At 40.2% G+C, this 16,802-nt stretch overlaps 1 protein-coding gene across 1 annotated transcript in view; it reads left to right on the top strand.

The window, feature by feature from the left end:
- Positions 1-16,802, top strand: part of TAOK1 (TAO kinase 1) — a 66,916-nt gene that overhangs the window by 30,870 nt on the left and 19,244 nt on the right. Inside the window, exons 3-14 of the mRNA XM_084219383.1 lie at positions 1,423-1,494; positions 4,410-4,511; positions 5,307-5,352; positions 6,284-6,380; positions 6,741-6,854; positions 7,619-7,710; positions 10,187-10,280; positions 10,927-11,008; positions 12,871-13,038; positions 13,889-14,092; positions 15,274-15,408; positions 16,021-16,257. Of these exons, the coding sequence (XP_084075509.1) occupies positions 1,423-1,494; positions 4,410-4,511; positions 5,307-5,352; positions 6,284-6,380; positions 6,741-6,854; positions 7,619-7,710; positions 10,187-10,280; positions 10,927-11,008; positions 12,871-13,038; positions 13,889-14,092; positions 15,274-15,408; positions 16,021-16,257 (1,443 nt within the window). The remainder of the gene's footprint in view (positions 1-1,422; positions 1,495-4,409; positions 4,512-5,306; positions 5,353-6,283; positions 6,381-6,740; positions 6,855-7,618; positions 7,711-10,186; positions 10,281-10,926; positions 11,009-12,870; positions 13,039-13,888; positions 14,093-15,273; positions 15,409-16,020; positions 16,258-16,802) is intronic.

Genomic DNA, 16,802 nt, shown 5'->3' with positions numbered 1-16,802 from the left:
CTGCTCTGCAGTGTAATAATAGCTTTTGCTTGACACAGGAAACCTACTACACTGGAACACTGCAGATGGAGCAGAAGAATAACCCACTCTCTTTTGTTAGAGCTGGGTTCCTTCTGCTTTACTGTAGTATTTTGCTTCCCTGCTTTATTGGCAGTTTTTCACACAGTTGAATGTTTCAGAGATTGTCTTTAGTCAGTAAAGATCTAGCAGTCAGAATTTTATTCTAAGTTTGTCTCAAACAACAAAAATAATCACACCCCACCCAACTCTACAATTACTATCAGTGAGAGGATCCTCTCAAACAGAAAGAAAAGTAAAAATAGTATTGGTTCAAGCTTATCATAGCCAGTTGAAATAAAGGCTGACAGGGAATTCTGGGAATCTCTTTAATGAACAGCAGAATTAAAACATGACTGAAAAACCTTTTTACAAAAAGCAGAGCCCTAGTACTTCATTAATCCATGTTCTGGTAGGCTGTGCTTGATAGTACAAATATATTAAAATCAACATTTTCATCAGTCACCAGTGAATGCTGTGTTGCACATTATTCTGATTTGTATCATTTGGCTTCATGTCCAGGTTGATTATTATTATCAGAGAGGCTCAGAGGTCTTTTCCTCCACCACCCTCCTGTGCTGCTGAAATTTCTAACAGAGGAAATCTGGGGTCTTATTTGGAGCCATCCTTCCTGCAAGGTGCTGCCTCTTCTCCTGCTATGGAGAATGAGCCCTTGCTTTGGTGCTGAATTAAACAAAGGTTCTTGTGTGGTCCTTGCCTTGCATTGTTGCTGTGTGAAGTCAGGAAGTTTGCCTTTGAAGTGTGAAAAACTATGTACATTTATGGTGCAGTGTAAATAACAATACTATGAAACTGAGAAGTGTCATCTGAAGATGGGTCACTTGGATTGCTGCCATGTCTCTCTGTATCATCTGCCTTCCTTTAAGACACAAAAGCTAATTTTTGGGAGCACTGGGGAGAAACCTACTGCAGACACTGGTGGCTATCTCCAGTGCATCATGTGACATCTTTCCATATGGTTTGAATGGAACTGGGTGGCTGAGCCTTGCTTCTGTTTCATGTGGAATGGACCTGGGCAGGGAGAGAAGTTGATTTAGGGAAAATCCCTTCTACTTGAATCAGAGCTGCTTTTATTAGCTGTCATTTTTAGCTTAGGTCACAATGTTTGACTCCTGCAGAGACTTGGTGGGTGCTGAGCATGGAAAAATGTCACACCTTGTCTCCCTTTCGCTTTGGAAAGAAATTTCTCATTTTTGCAGCAGTCACACCTCTTGGAAGATACTTTAGTTTAATGCTCTGCAAAAGTTAACTAAGAATAGAGATTATTTGATGATTGTGTGTGGTTTGCATCTTCTGGAAAGGTGGGGCCTGAAGGAACTGATGGATTGTGTTTTCCTGTTACAGGCACGTGATGTGCGCACCAATGAAGTGGTGGCCATCAAGAAAATGTCATATAGTGGGAAGCAGTCCAATGAGGTATGTAGAACATGCTGTATATTAAACCTTGATCATTGCAAATAATTACTATATTGGGATGATTTTAGTTAGCTTGGGTTCCTGCAGGAGAAATATTTTATATAACTGTAAAGGTGAATAAGAGTACTGTGTAAACAAAATAAATCGGTTTACTGTTCAGTGTATTTCTGTGTAATCTGCTCCTGAAAAAAGAGAGGTGGAACTCTATTCTTTCAGATACAGAGGGCTCTTTTTGGGACCACAGAAATGTGTAGACAGAAAAAAGAATTTTAAATGATGGGTTTGTACATTGGTGTCTTACTGCCCTTAAATGTTCCATTTTAAATACCTTTTCAAAGAAACAGGACAAAGGAATTCTAGAAATGGATACAGTAGTGAGAGCTTCCAAGGGAGCCTTGCTTGTACCAAGTAGTGAGGCAGAATGCATCCCTCCCTGGAATGACTGTGCTCATGAGCTGCTGAAACAAAGGCAAAAGAGTGGTGAATGAATGAGTGTGAAATTCTGAACAGCAGCATAATTCCAGAAGAACTGCCAGAGCCAGGGATTAAGGCAGTATTTGCAGAAGGGTCTGTAGAAGTGGGCCTCTCAGATTTAGACATAAGGTTTTTTCATGGCCACCCCAGATGTGTCTCCTTTTCCCTGGGATGCTTAGCAGAGAGAGTTGATTTTATATTTGAAACATTTAAGTGCTAATACAGATTCTTGAAAAGCCTAAGATGACACGAGCAGCTAATTTGATATTATTTCTGGTAAATACCATCTATCAAATCATGGCGTGATTTTTCAGCAGAAGTATTTCTCATAAGCCTGTTGTCCAAAGCATTTATGGTTCCCTCCCTCCATTCTCTGTATTCCAATCTTAGCAGCAGTCTTGCTCTGATGAGTTCGACTAACAGCTCATTGCTTTCTGTGCCTGCCTTTTGTGTATTGATCATCTGCACTCCAAGGAGCTGAACTATTCCTTTCTCTGTGTGTGTGTGTCTGTGTAGGAGGTAGAGGTGGCAGTGTCTCTCCAGCAGTCCTGAATTCTAGCTTCAGAGTTAAATTTCCTATGCCTGTTTCTGTTTTGTCGCTGCGGTGACTTGTTTAACTGTGTACTGATGAAAGAATAATTTGTACTTGCTACTTGTCCTACTGTTTTAATTACTGTGAGCTATAAATACTCTATTCACATGAATGAAACAAACTGTGCATGCTTCAGAAATAGCTTTTGTTTGTCTTCAATGCGTATGTTTCTTTATTTTGAAGAAAGTAATAAGAGCAGGGTTAAAACACTTTCTATTTTACATCCATATTTATTTGTTTTGTTCAGAAGTTCACCAGAGTTATGATCGAGCCTATGTAAGGAAAATTGATTAAGGGCATTCTGGTATCATTTGGTTTCATAATAAGATATTATCATTGGTGGGAAAAATTATTCTCTCAAATAAGGTCATATTTTATACTAAGAATAGGTTTAAAACCTTTGAAAAATGTAGTACTGTGCTCTAAATGTGATCTTGGAGCTTTTTTTTATGCAGGAAATCATGAATACTTCTTGGCTAATACATCACTTCTCTCTTCCCAGTGTAGAAGTTTAGCACGATGCTTTCTTGGTTTGGCTTTTATTGCTTAGTACCTCAAGGCCTCTGGGGCTGAAGGTAAAAGGCAACTAAGTCACTCCAGTGTCAGTGAGAGAGTTTATGTTATGGTTGCCCTGTGTCATTCTATAGCAATTCTGATGTGTAGAAATGCTTAATGTAGTCAATCAGCTGCCTCAGTTGTGGGCTTCTGTGTTCCGTGGTTTCATGTGTTTCTCTAACCCTTAAATTTTTATTGAGGTTTTGCACGTTTTCCAAAGCCTTAGGGTAGATGGGCCCTCTGTCCCTCTGTGAATACTGCCCACATACCAACACATGAGGAAGAGTGTGCTGAGAGATTAACAGGACCTGGAAACCAGCTTTTGAGCTTTTTGGTGTTGGGTTCCTCTCCCACTGGTTAACTTCAGAACTGATACTCTCGCTCAAAAACATTTGCTGTGTCAACACTCTTACGTTTATGGCTGCATACTTAAATGGTTTCAGCTACTGCATTTGGTTTTGAAGGTACTTTCTGTAGTTGTGGTTTTGCTGTGGCACTCTCAGATTCATGCCTTTCCTGCCTGAGGAGATGTGGATGTGCAGCACATGGGGAGACTTGGAGGTCTCCAAGGCAAGCAATGTCAGTGTCTAGGCACACATTGGAACTTGACATTTTGGCCTCTTCTGTGCTTTAAAGTTGCACTAACAGAGCTCCCCTTATTATAAACCTGGCTTTGTTTTATCTGTTTATTTTTTTTCTCCAGTACAACCATTCCTTTATCTAGTAGGTAACTCATTTTAAATTGGCCCTTGTAAAGATTAAACCAGTAATAGAGAAACATTATCAAGAATGTACTCAGATAGTTGGCAGCTGATAAAGGGAGCCACCTCCAGTGTAATATAGTGGCTAGTAGGGATAGGTCTTTATAGTAACAAGAGTTGAGAGAGGCAGCTGATCCTGCTGAAGGACGCTTATCACCTCCATCTCTTTCAGGTTGGGGTGTATGTTTGATTTGACAACAGAATTGGTATCCCTTAGTAGAGGATCACCTGTTTTTTGAGGACTTGTTCAGATATTAAATGTTTACCAGTATATCCTATGCACACATATAAATATAGAAATATAAAACATTTATATTGATGAGACATCCTTGCATACAGCCTAATCGATCAGCAACTTATTTTGTAGGTCTGCTGAGGAGTTAAGCTGTGAATATCATAGTGTTGATACAAACTTACTTTGATTTGAACCTTGTGATAGTTTTGCCTCTGAAAATGTTTAAACTACATAGTAACAACAACAACAAAAAGGTAACAGTTCTAAAAAGTCTTTCTGTTCCTTTTATTCCCTACAGAAATGGCAGGATATTATTAAGGAAGTCAAGTTCCTCCAAAGAATAAAACACCCTAACAGTATAGAATACAAAGGCTGCTATCTGCGGGAGCATACAGCATGGGTAAGCAAATGCTGCTCTGCACTTCTCTTGCCTTGGTTGAAGGTGCTTTGAAATCTCCAGCTGGATTTTAGAGGCACCTGAGCACTGGTGTTGTACATACTGAGATGAGCATGGCCAAGGGCCTTGCAGGTGCTCAACAAAGTGAATTTACTTTCTGGAACCAAGATTTAGGGAAATTTCCCTTTTTGCTTAGATTAAGTGTTGCTGTTCTAGTGTATTTAGCTTGGTAAACTGAGTATTTGAAATAATGTGCATCCAGCACTAATAAAGTTTTGTAGTGCAATATACTAAAGAAGTAATATTATTGAACTAATAGTTTAAGTTGTAAAGACTGTTTTGTGAGTTAGCTTCAATAAATCTGTAGGGCAAAGTTTTAGTTTCTCTTTTTGAAATCTGACTGGGACAGAATCTTAAGTAAATCCCTAAATAGCCCTTTAATACTCTGATAAGCTTGTTAAGTGCAGTTTAACATTCCTGTTAAGTATGTGCATATAAAATATGATATGTAATACAATACCTAACTGGTCATGAATGTGCTTTGGCCTTCCTTACAAGTGGTGTTGCTTGGTATCTTACATAGGAGGGTTATGCTTAATTCTAGTTAGAGCTGCACTTTTGTGAGGGGTCAGTGTGACAGTGCTGGGATGGAGTTTGTGGTACAAGCAATACTTGCTTTGCTATGGCAGCCTGCACTGTGTGTTCTAGGAATTAGTTCTAGATTTCTCCATACAAGTCTAAAAAACATGTATTTACTATTACAGATTTTCTAACTACTTTGATTTCTTCCTATAACAGCTTGTTATGGAATATTGTTTAGGATCAGCATCAGACTTACTAGAAGGTAAGTGAGTCACACATGTTTATTTGATGGAAAGTCAGAAGTAGAGTACTGAACTAGGGGGTTACAGCATCACAGAATTTTCCTTGAGTTTATAGTTTTGTTTGGGGCCAGAGTGTGTATAAATAGGAACAGTTTGTCAAGTTCTTGCATAGTTGTAGTGGCTTTTCTGTAGAATATTGGTTTTCCCAGGTGCTTTGTTTCTCCTTGGTTCATGCTGTTTTAAAGTTGTCAGTCAGTGTTCATGCTGTTTTAAAGTTGTCAGTCAGTTGTCATTTGTTTGCTTCTGAGTTTTAGATTCTCCTACTGTGACAGTTCAAGATTCACTTCTGAAAACTCTTGCTGTTGATCCTAATGCTTAATAACAACTGTAGGCCTGTTGACTGGAATAGCACTACAGCAGTGTTAGGGTTGTGCTGATGAGGTCTTTCATTAAATGGTCATTTTTCTGTCAGGCTTCTTATAGTGGACTGGCTTTGAAGAGATATGTGTGGCCAGTAAGTTGTTCCTTTCCTTGCCAGAAGCATTTCAGGACCAAAAGCTGAGCTGCCAGAATCTGATCTGTGTTACTACAATTTATTTGTGTGTGAATTGCTGTAAATTTTTGGGGTTTGGAGTTTCATTTCATTAATGGAAAACTCAATACTGAGTCTCAAGAAGTTACTTGGGAGACTGGTCACATAACTGACAGAAATGTAGTTTATGGTTGGAGAGTGGTCTCTTTGGTAGTAAATAGCTGCTGGTTTACAGTTAGAAGATTACATCTGAATATAGAATGTACTTTGTGAAGTATTTTTAAATTTGCTTCTCATACTGAACCCAGCGAAAATGGACTTTTAGTATTTCTGTTTACATTGTTAACAGCACTGACTTGCATGTTGCAAACTGTATTGTTTTCTGTAATATTGAATTTCACATAAATTCTTTCCTTAAGTTCATAAAAAGCCATTGCAAGAAGTGGAAATAGCAGCAATTACCCATGGTGCTCTCCAGGGATTAGCATACTTGCATTCTCACAATATGATCCATAGGTAAGTTACATTTTTGCTGTCCCATACATACTTACACATAATTTGTTTTGTTGACTGTATCCCCTCCATCCCAATTTCAACATTGTAAGGAGAGATCTTCTTTTCACAGTATCCATATGCTCTCAAACAAGTGATTAATAGTAGTCTAAAAAACTACCAAGACTAACATGTAAGAGAGAGTAATCCAAAATCAAGGGCCACTTTAAGCAATTAACCTAATGGTTAAAGACTTTGTGTTTGGAGGAAATGTGAATATTTTGCAGCTTGAACATGTGAATATTGGTGGGTTTCATAGTCTTTCCAACAAGGAGTTTTCTTCTTTGGAGGAGAGTAATACTGACACTTGTGTTCTGTCACCAGAGATATCAAGGCAGGGAACATCCTGCTGACAGAGCCAGGACAGGTGAAACTTGCTGACTTTGGGTCTGCTTCCATAGCATCTCCTGCCAACTCATTTGTGGGGACGCCATATTGGTAAGCCAAGAGTTTCACTCATTTCTGGCTTTGTGAAGTGAATGGATCATGTATTGGCTATATAATATACTTGGGCTTATTGGAGCTAGCTTTGTAATCTTGCTGTTGTGGTGATGATCAAATGTACTTTGTTAGGAAAAAAAGTTTCAATAGTAAGCAGGCTTTGAGTTCTAAGAAATTGTGTATCCCTGTGTTTGTATTTCACAAAAAGTAATAAAAATATTTTGCTTTCTGCTTAGACTGACCTAAAGTGATAGAGGTGGGATTGAATCATCTGTAATATATTTTAATCACTCCCCCCAGTGGTTTAAACAATTCATGTATTCTCACCGTGTCTGGTTGTTGAAATAACTGAAGTGTTTTTTCTTTCATAGGAAAGGCCAGGTTCACTGAACCAACCCCTTTGCAGATCCCTTGTATGCTTTTGATCTCTTACACCTAATCTGTGGTGTTTACTCAACTGCATGTTATAATTATTTCACCACAGTTGGTCAGCCAGCTAAACTATTGGAAATGTGGGAGGGTGAGAAGGTGGTGATACTCACAAATGGAAAGCTGGGCAGAGCTCTGGAGAACATCACACAGCCTCTGCAGGCCTGCACTAGTGTGGGTTCCTGATCTTTGTTCCCAGTATCCCATAGTCATGTCTGATAGCTTGGGGAATGATTTGTTTATGGTAGCTGAAATCAGGGAAACAGCCTTTGTCATACTGATAAAGATAATGGGTTCCACTGCCTATTTTGAGCACCAGTTTCTTTTCTTAGGATGGCCCCAGAAGTGATTTTAGCCATGGATGAAGGGCAGTATGATGGCAAAGTAGATGTTTGGTCTCTTGGAATTACCTGTATTGAGTTAGGTAAGTTATTTCCTTTGAAAAAAATTAAAATGTTGTTATTTAATACCTAGAACTTATTCAGTTGAATCTCAGTGCAGAAGATTTGTGCTCCCTTTCTTGTCCTGGTTTCTCTAGGCCCTGAGTTTTAGAGAAAAGAGTGAAATGTGCTTTCTAGAATTCCAGACCAGGTCTCCAGTTTGATGTTTATGGAACTGGTGTTTTCATTACCTGAAGAAAGAGAGTTATGTAGACAAAGAGAGTGGCCAAGTGATATCACTAAGGGTGTTCACATTCTGTGTGGGAGAGGCAGTTAACTTATGAACTGAAAAACAGTCAATTGCTGAACAGCTTTGGAAGTGAACCAGTAAAGGTACCAATGTGGAGATACATTTAGTGCTATAAGTTGATACTGTTTCTGTGTAAATTTAATATACATTAACAAATTCTTCAGTGATGAGGTTCTGGAGAAGTTGACAACTTCAGAGCTGTGTTCAGTGTGTGTTGTCACTCCTGAATAGATTTTTTTTTTTCCCCTTAAATGAAAAGATACGAAATAATCCAATTTTGAAGTGGTAACCTGAAACTCAAAGCCTAAAGAAATGATGGCATTGCTATTAGAACAGACCCTTTAAAGCAGGCTGTGAGTTTAAAGGGACAGTGTTAGTATGGCATTCTGTTTAAATTTAACACATCATGTTTTCTTGGAACAAGAACACCCTGGCTGAAGCGCACCATGCACGCCACTGCTCCATGCACCTGAGGCTGTCCTCCCATCCTTGTCAGATCTGATTGCTCCTGCTCCAACCCAGCCTCCATAGAGGAGCAGCCCAGCCAGGCAGTGAGAGCTCTCAGGAGCACACTAATCCATGTGAACTGCACAGTTTAGCTAAAAATGCTGTCTGGCATTCCAAACTGTCAACTTCATTTTCTTCCAGGACGCAAAATAGATTCTTTCTTCAGAGCAGAGATTTTGTTTGTTGGGTTTTTTTTTTGCATCTTGGTTGCCAATATAAAGCAAGTTGAAGGGGTGTGACTGTCATGACAGAATCCTGCTCTGAGTGGAGTAAGGAGACTTGGCTGGCTGCAGGGCTCCAGGAATGCAGTGAGCTCATGGCCACCACACCCCCGGGAGTCCTGCACGCTGCGTTCTTGCAGGATGAAGCGTGTTGGGCTTCGTCTACGGCTGCTGGCGTGGTGGGAGGTGAGACTAGGTCAGGACAGCAGAGCAGTGTAGGCTGGATCTGTGTGCCTGGCTCATTTGTGTTGCTTTGAGTAAGCATGGGAAGGCAGCAGGGAAATGAGATGTCTTGTAGTCTTCTCAAATTATCCCTTAGTCTTAGAAATGGTCTTATTGAGGGCTCAATTTCAGGGTTTCCAGAAGATTTCTGTTTTATTCAGGTGAGCTAAGAGAGGAAAAAAAAGGTAGAGAGAACAGTCAGTTAAAATAGTTTAATGAATAATCTGTCTGATCCTTGATAGCAGCAACTAGTTATCTGACAGATTAGAGGAGGTAAAGTGCTGAATTTGAGGAAAGACTTAAGTCCTCAGTCTACCCGTTCTGAGGAATTTGTGGGGCTTAGTCCATCCTGCCATAGCCATGAGTGAACCATGATCTCTGATCCATAGTTCAGTGCTACTGTTCAACTCAGAACTGAGCAGACTAAGAGAAGTAGCATTATTTTTTTCCTTGTTTATTTTTTTGAGGAAGGAAAGTTTTCTGTTGCATTTTCAGTAGTGTAGGAACATCCTCGTGGCCTGACCAGCTTCTCTGGAATGTCTATGGCAAGGCTGAGCTTTATAAAGTTTGCCCCATAAACATTCTGATGAAGCTTCAATTTTGTTGTTACAGTGAGATCATCTCCTTCCTCATTAGGCTTTCATGCTGTGTCAGTCTATAAGAGTAATACAAGCTTGAAAGAGAGAAGAGCCAAAGAGAGAAGGCGACTCTCAAAATAGTATAAAGAGTTGGCCTGTTGCTGACTTCCTGCCCATGTGCTTAGTCAGTTAAGTGTGATTTGATGGTTCTTGTAACCAGCTTTTTCTTCATCACTGCTGTCCTGCTAGAAATAAATATTTCTTAGCTTTTTAGCAACTGTAGATTAAAAAAAACAAAGGGGGTGTATGAAGCCAAGAATGCTTGGTGGCTAAACACCCAGTATAGAGCTTACTGTTAACTTACTCCTATTTTAGTACATTACAATGAGTCAGAGAACTCAACTATGATAAACCACGTAATTTAAAAGCTTGAGAGGACAAGGCATTTGATCTTCAAAGGGCTTTCATCTTCTGCAATGGCACAGGACTTATGCCAACATATCTGTCTGATTGCAGGGTAGGGTTGGTTTGGGGTTCCATGTTCAGGCATTCGGGATTTTGCTGATGTGGTTTTCTTTTTAAAGAGATGTAAACTGTAAAAAAAAAACTAAATAAATAAATAAAAAGAACAACAACATGAGACTATCTCCCTGTATAAAAACTTCTTTTCTCTTGTGTGCAGCGGAAAGGAAGCCTCCTTTGTTTAACATGAACGCAATGAGTGCCTTATATCACATAGCGCAGAATGAATCCCCTACACTACAGTCTAATGAATGGTGAGTATTGCTGAGGGAGGAATGTTGGAGGGGATCGCTGTAAATGGACTGCTTTGTCATGCTGAGTTCTTGAAATGGCTGGAGTCCTGTTGGGAGGATGTGAGCTGGAAGGTTCTCGTTAGATTCACCATACATTTCATACACAAAATTCACCAATTACGAAATACATGTTTGAGACTTTTCAGTGTAGTAGGAACAGGACAGGCTGTCGGAAGAACTTAAGATCCTGTAACAAATTGCATTCATGGGTCAGTAAACTTTTGAAGCTCCCAAGCTAGCCAAAACTGTGGGGTTTAGTGGTTTTTTTATCACAAACCACACTGTCAGTTTCTAAATCCTGTTTTGTTGAAGTATTGCTTTGCAAGATGAAGACACAGCTTGTGTGTGGCAAGTGTCTGTTGCATAAACTTCAGAAGAATAAAGCACAGTAGTAACATTCTGTGCCTCCCAGCCTCAACAACTGGCTTTTGAAAACAGTAAATACAGTAAACTAATTTCAAAAGTTAAAAACTTCCTAATTATGGTTTACTGAACCATAGTTCTTGGCCTAGGAGCTACAAGCATCCAGATGTGAGGATCTTGACTCCTTAATGAATTCAACTGGGTCCCTAACTTAGGTGGATTTTTTTTCCTCTCCTTGACACAGGTCTGATTATTTTCGAAACTTCGTAGATTCTTGCCTCCAGAAAATTCCTCAAGACAGGCCTACATCAGAGGAGCTTCTGAAGGTTGGCTTGCTTGTCCTTTCTGTTTGCCATGTGGTATTAAAAGGGGCTGTGCCCTGTGATGATCTGTCTCACCTACTGTACAATGTTATGGTTAATGATGCTCAAACACCTTTGAATTGTGAGTGCTGTGGGGTGTACTGAGCTGACAGCCCTGGCTTTGCTGCCTGTCTGCAGTGTCTCAGAATGTTCCCCAGGTGACTTTCCAAGCCAGCCTTGGAGTTCTCATCATAAAAGGTCACTCCAGCAGGTGACACTGGATGACCATCGACTTGTCGAGAGTTTTAGTTTGTAAACTCAATCATTCCAGTGATTATAATTAATCCTGACAGAGCTGCCATGCATTAGCTAACAAATACCTTTTGTTACTCCCCTCTGTGATCTCTGCTGTAGAACACTCCAATGTGCTTTATGCAGTACCTGAAATCCACTGCTGGGGAAAAGGAGGCAAAATAAACCAGTTTTTCCTCCCTCTATTTTTCCTTGGCATGAAAAAGCCTCAGCAGTCTGCAGGCTTTTTCTTGCTTTATTTCTTAGCTTCTTTTTTAATTCTTCATTTGTGCTCCTGAGTGCTGCAGGTACTTGGCTGTGCTCACTGTAGTGTGGAGACAAAGCCAGTGGGGTAGATTGTTGCAAAAGGCTGACATGTGAACAGAACTCACAGAGAAGTTGGGTGTTGGAACTGCTTTTTTGTGTGACTTTGATGGATTTCCTTTGTGGCATCAGGTGGCATTCAGAATTTTGCTAACTTGTCATTCTCTTTACAGTGCTTCTGACATTTTGGGTTTCTTTTTATCCTGGCCCTGCTTCTGCTAAACAGTGTTTTTCCAAATTTTTTGCATTGCAGGGAAGTGGATGCTATTTATGAAGGTTTTATCAGCACCTTTTTGCATGGTTTTACCTAAAAATGGCTCTGGGGACTTGTGCCTCTTTGAAAACTGTCTATTCAGAAAGTAAATGCAATTATCCAGGAAAGGTTTTGGTGTGGGTGTGTAGTCCTGCCATTTCAGAATTCTACAGATTGGTTTTATTTTGAGCAACGTGCTGCAATTAAAGAGAACATTGATGGAAATGAAACGTTTGGGAACGTATTCCTTCCATAACTATAGTCTGAAACAGCTGCATGCCACTTTACAGGGACAGGTAGGGAATGTGCCATGTTGGAAACAGCATTGCAGTTCTCCAAAGGAACAAAATGAAAGTAGTGGTGGTGTTAATAATGACTCATGCTTCCACAGCACATTGCATCTGGAGACTGCAAAAGCTGCTTCTGACATACATAGACAGTTCTTGCTTTACCTATGGGTAAAATATAGCCACCTTTGCAGAGAAATGTGGGGAATATCTCCAAGAGAAGAGCAGAACACGGGGAACTGTTCCAGGACTAAGCTCTAAGGTTCACAGCCTATTTTATGACTCAGAGCTGTATGATGAATATTTGATTCCCAGGCTTTTCTAAACAAGGAAAAGGGTTTTTTTTACTGAGAGTTAGCTGATGAGTTAATTAACATTTGGTTAAAGATACTAGCCAATCTAGCACCTTTAACTTTTATTTGGTATTTATTGTTCTTCCCTCACTAAACTGCTAGTAGACAATGTCTCTGAAGTCTAGGTTTGTAGTGAGCACGTTTTCATGGCATGTAAAATGCTATTTCTGGGTTTTTACACCTTTATTTTTTGGTACAATCATTCTGAAATCTATCTGGATTGCAAAGTCTGAAAATAATGCTAGTGTTAGCTGTGAAGGTGCTCTCCTCCTGTGCAGGGAAGAGGGCTAATAAACCCAACTAGAGCTCATCACTGTGTCCTCAAAGCATGTGCATTGGAGGCATGAGAGGCCACTCACCTATTTGTGTGTTCTGCAGCACATGTTTGTTCTTCGAGAGCGGCCCGAAACAGTGTTAATAGACCTGATTCAGAGAACAAAGGATGCTGTGAGAGAGCTGGACAACCTGCAGTATCGTAAAATGAAGAAGCTCCTCTTCCAGGAGGCCCACAATGGCCCTGCAGTGGAAACACAGGAGGAGGAGGAGGTGAGAGAAATGCTGGATTTCATCACTGAACCACAGAGAATGAGAATGTCATTTAAATAACCACAATTCAGATACTGCTGAAACGAAGGGAGGCTGTTTACACACCTGGCTGTAAACACTGTCTCCCTCTTTGTGCTTGGAATAAAGCTACCTCGAGGCACAAACAAGGACAAACAGGGTAGATGCCTAGTGCTGGCAAGAAGCTGTGCCATGTGTTCATGCTTGAACAGTCAGCTTCCAGTCCTGTAAATCCTCGCTTTCTTTGCCTGTTTATGAGGCTTCATGAGGACTCTTTAGCAACTGCAGTTAACCTCTGTTTTGACCATATGTACTGAGAATGTTGTTCTAAATCTAAGGCATTGAGGTTTTTACTTGATTTATTAAAAAAAAAAAAAAAGGAAGAAAAAAACAGGTCATCAGGGAAATTGATTTCTCTTTTTTGGGTTGAATGCTGCAGTCACCATGCAGAGAAGGAGACTCTGAATTCTAGTTCTCCTGTACAGAAAAGAGCCTGCAAGGTGCAGGATCCCAGCTGAGCGCTCAGGTGATTCTGGTGTCACAGCAGTTTCTGGTGGCACGCTGTGGCTGATACATGATAGAGTTCAGCTTGTTAACAGGCTCGCTGTTGAAAAGAATCTGACATCAGCCAGTTAATCTTGACAGGGCTGACTCTTTCTCTCCCCAGCATCCCACAAGAAAAATGTTTCATGGCAATGCCTGGAGGGTGGAAAGTGCCATGACGTGGCAGGTGCATGCCTTTAGAGAGAAATGGAATGAATATTCCATTTGGTAATGTCCGTGGGTACCGCTGGGATGGGTTTGAATTTTCTTTCTAATTCCTTTCTCCTAGGAACAAGATCATGGTGTGGGCAGGACGGGAACAGTGAACAGTGTCGGAAGTAATCAGTCCATTCCTAGTATGTCTATCAGTGCCAGTAGCCAAAGCAGTAGTGTTAACAGTCTTCCAGATGCCTCGGATGATAAGAGCGAGCTGGATATGATGGAGGGGGACCACACCGTGATGTCAAATAGCTCTGTCATTCATCTAAAGCCGGTAAGCCCTGGATTCTTACTGCAGAACTTCGAAGGTGTAAAGTGGGAGAGAATTTGTTTGGCACAAAGTCAGCTGTTCCCATTCCCAAGTAATTATCTGCAGTTTAGATTATTGTGCTCCAGTGCACACTCATATGTATATATATGAGTGTGGACTGGAGACTTGGGAAGGTGGCTGTGAAGATGGTTATTTTTGTTAATTCACTAAAAATTATTTTACTAATAGAGTTGTTTCAAAAGCAGTTTGCTTTATCAAGAGGAGTTGGAATGGGAGGTTGTAAATAGGTTTGTTTGGTGGCTACCCTTAACATGCATAGCACTGCCTTGTGGGACAACAGGATGTGTGACTTCCCCTTTTTACCTCCTAGTTAGATAATTCTAAAAGTCAGGACCTACAGTAGAAGCCAAAATTAGTTCTGCAGCACCCAGCTTCCCAGCACTTGATTTGAATATTTTGTTAATGAATAAAGTGTAGGGAAAAAAAATGCAGCAGAAACCACTTCCCTGCTTTCCCTGTGCCAGAAGAAGGGTGGGCTGGGGAGTGCCCTCTGAGCTGGGCTGCCCTTGCCATGGAGGGGTTATCACTCCGTTTGCTCAAAGCACTACCATTTCCGCGGCTAATGATAGGTGTGGCTAGAATGTCTTGTTCTTTGCCCAGATATGCAACAAAGACACAGGTATTTCCTCAGGGAGTTAATTAGTGTATCATATCTAACTAGTAATCACTCTGTGATGAATGACAAACTCAAAATAAGAATGTGGAATACACCATGACAAATTTTAAAATTTGCTTTGAGGTATTTCTGCAGTGGGTGTAATGAAAATCTGCCTCTGTCTTTCAGAGCTACAAAGATGTTGTTTTTGTCTTTCAGACTTGATAAAATCTACTTTATAGCTTTTCTGTTTTGTTGCAGTAAACTGTTTAACTCAGCTTTCACTTTTCCATTATTTTCCCTCATTTTCAGCTTTGGTTAGTAATCTTTCTCCTAGTAATAAAAATTCAGTATGAAATTTCTGAAAGCGAAGGTCATAGATCAGAACTTTTGCAGTATATACCTTCATCAGCAGGAGGATCTTTCAGGGCTGATGAATGTAAAACGTTTTCTTCCTTTCAAATAGAAATTAAAAATCTTTAGTAACACAGTTTCTCTTTATTCTCTGTCATGAATATTTGCTGCTAAGGAGGAAGAGAACTACAGAGAGGAGTCGGATCCTCGGACAAGAGCATCAGAACCCCAGTCTCCTCCCCAAGTATCTCGCCACAAGTCTCATTATCGGAACCGAGAGCACTTTGCTACCATACGCACAGCGTCGCTGGTACGTGGAGGGGAGAGCTCTGCAGGAAGGGATGCTTTGAACACAGCCCTGTGCAACTTCTCAGAGCTTTCAGAATATCACCACAATATGAGCAATTTCTCAGAGCTTTCAGAATATCACCACAATATGAGCTATCTTCATTGACTGAGATACTGGCACTGAAATAATTTAGCGTCAGTTAATAAAAGCTTCAGTGAGATACCTGGGCAAATGTAATTTGTGTATATTAAATATTTTAAGTCTCAAATCCAATGTGTCCCATAGAATATAGGAAACCATTTATAATAATAAGCTGGTTTTTATTTTCATATGCATATTATGAATATTTGTGGGTGTGTGTATGTATCCACCCTCATTGTATTAGGCTAAAAGGCCGTTATTTAGTACCAGCTTTATAACAATTGTACTGTTTTTCTGCTGGAGCCCATATGAGCTTATCTCCTTCAGCAGAATTGAGTTTTTAATCTGCTCTGCTGCCATTAGGATGTGTGCTTTTCTTTACAACAAAATCATATTTCTTAACTGAATCGTTTTCTTTTGTGGTTTGAAGACTGCTGAAAAGCAGATTAAGCAGCATTAACTTCCTCTGGCCCGATGTGGTTATCTTCCTAGGTGACAAGGCAAATGCAGGAACATGAGCAAGACTCTGAGCTCCGAGAGCAGATGTCTGGCTATAAACGTATGAGAAGGCAGCACCAGAAGCAACTGATGGCATTAGAGAATAAACTGAAGGCAGAGATGGACGAGCACCGCCTCAGGTTGGACAAAGATCTCGAAACACAGCGTAACAATTTTGCTGCAGAAATGGAAAAGCTAATTAAAAAGCACCAAGCAGCCATGGAAAAAGAGGTAGGTGGTTATGGTTTATCAGACCAACCCATGTTTTTTAAATTACATTGAATTGTCCACTTCTCCTCAATGATGCAGGGATGACAGTGTGGACTCTGAGATGTCTTGTTCTCATGAGCCAAGCAAATTGGTAATTAGAAAAAGGTTAATACATCACCTCCTTACACTGAGGGGTTATGTAACTAGAGAAAAGGTATGTCCTTCACGACAGTGGGTTGTACTGAATGTTAGAATCTTGACCCCAGAAAAACACTGAGGGTTTTCCTCTCTCTTGCCATGTCTGTGCTGTCAATAATTGTCTGCCATTGAGTGTTGTGGAGGCAGATTAGCCTTAGGAGAAATGTGTCAGCTACACTTAAATGTTCACTGTCTAGTTGTGCATGGATATGGGGGGGCTATGCTTTTAAATAATTGATAATGAAGTGGTACTGCCTACAGCAGTTATTATAGATTTTTGTTCATCTCTGATCTCTCAGTGGAAGGCTGAGGATATAATTTATCATAAGGTTTTGATTTTTTAAGGCAAGATTAGCTGAACAATAGGG

Source organism: Fringilla coelebs (assembly GCF_963513975.1).
Source record: "Fringilla coelebs genome assembly, chromosome: 20".
Taxonomy (NCBI): Eukaryota; Metazoa; Chordata; class Aves; order Passeriformes; family Fringillidae; genus Fringilla; species Fringilla coelebs.
This window is presented reverse-complemented; position numbering and strand designations above follow the sequence as displayed.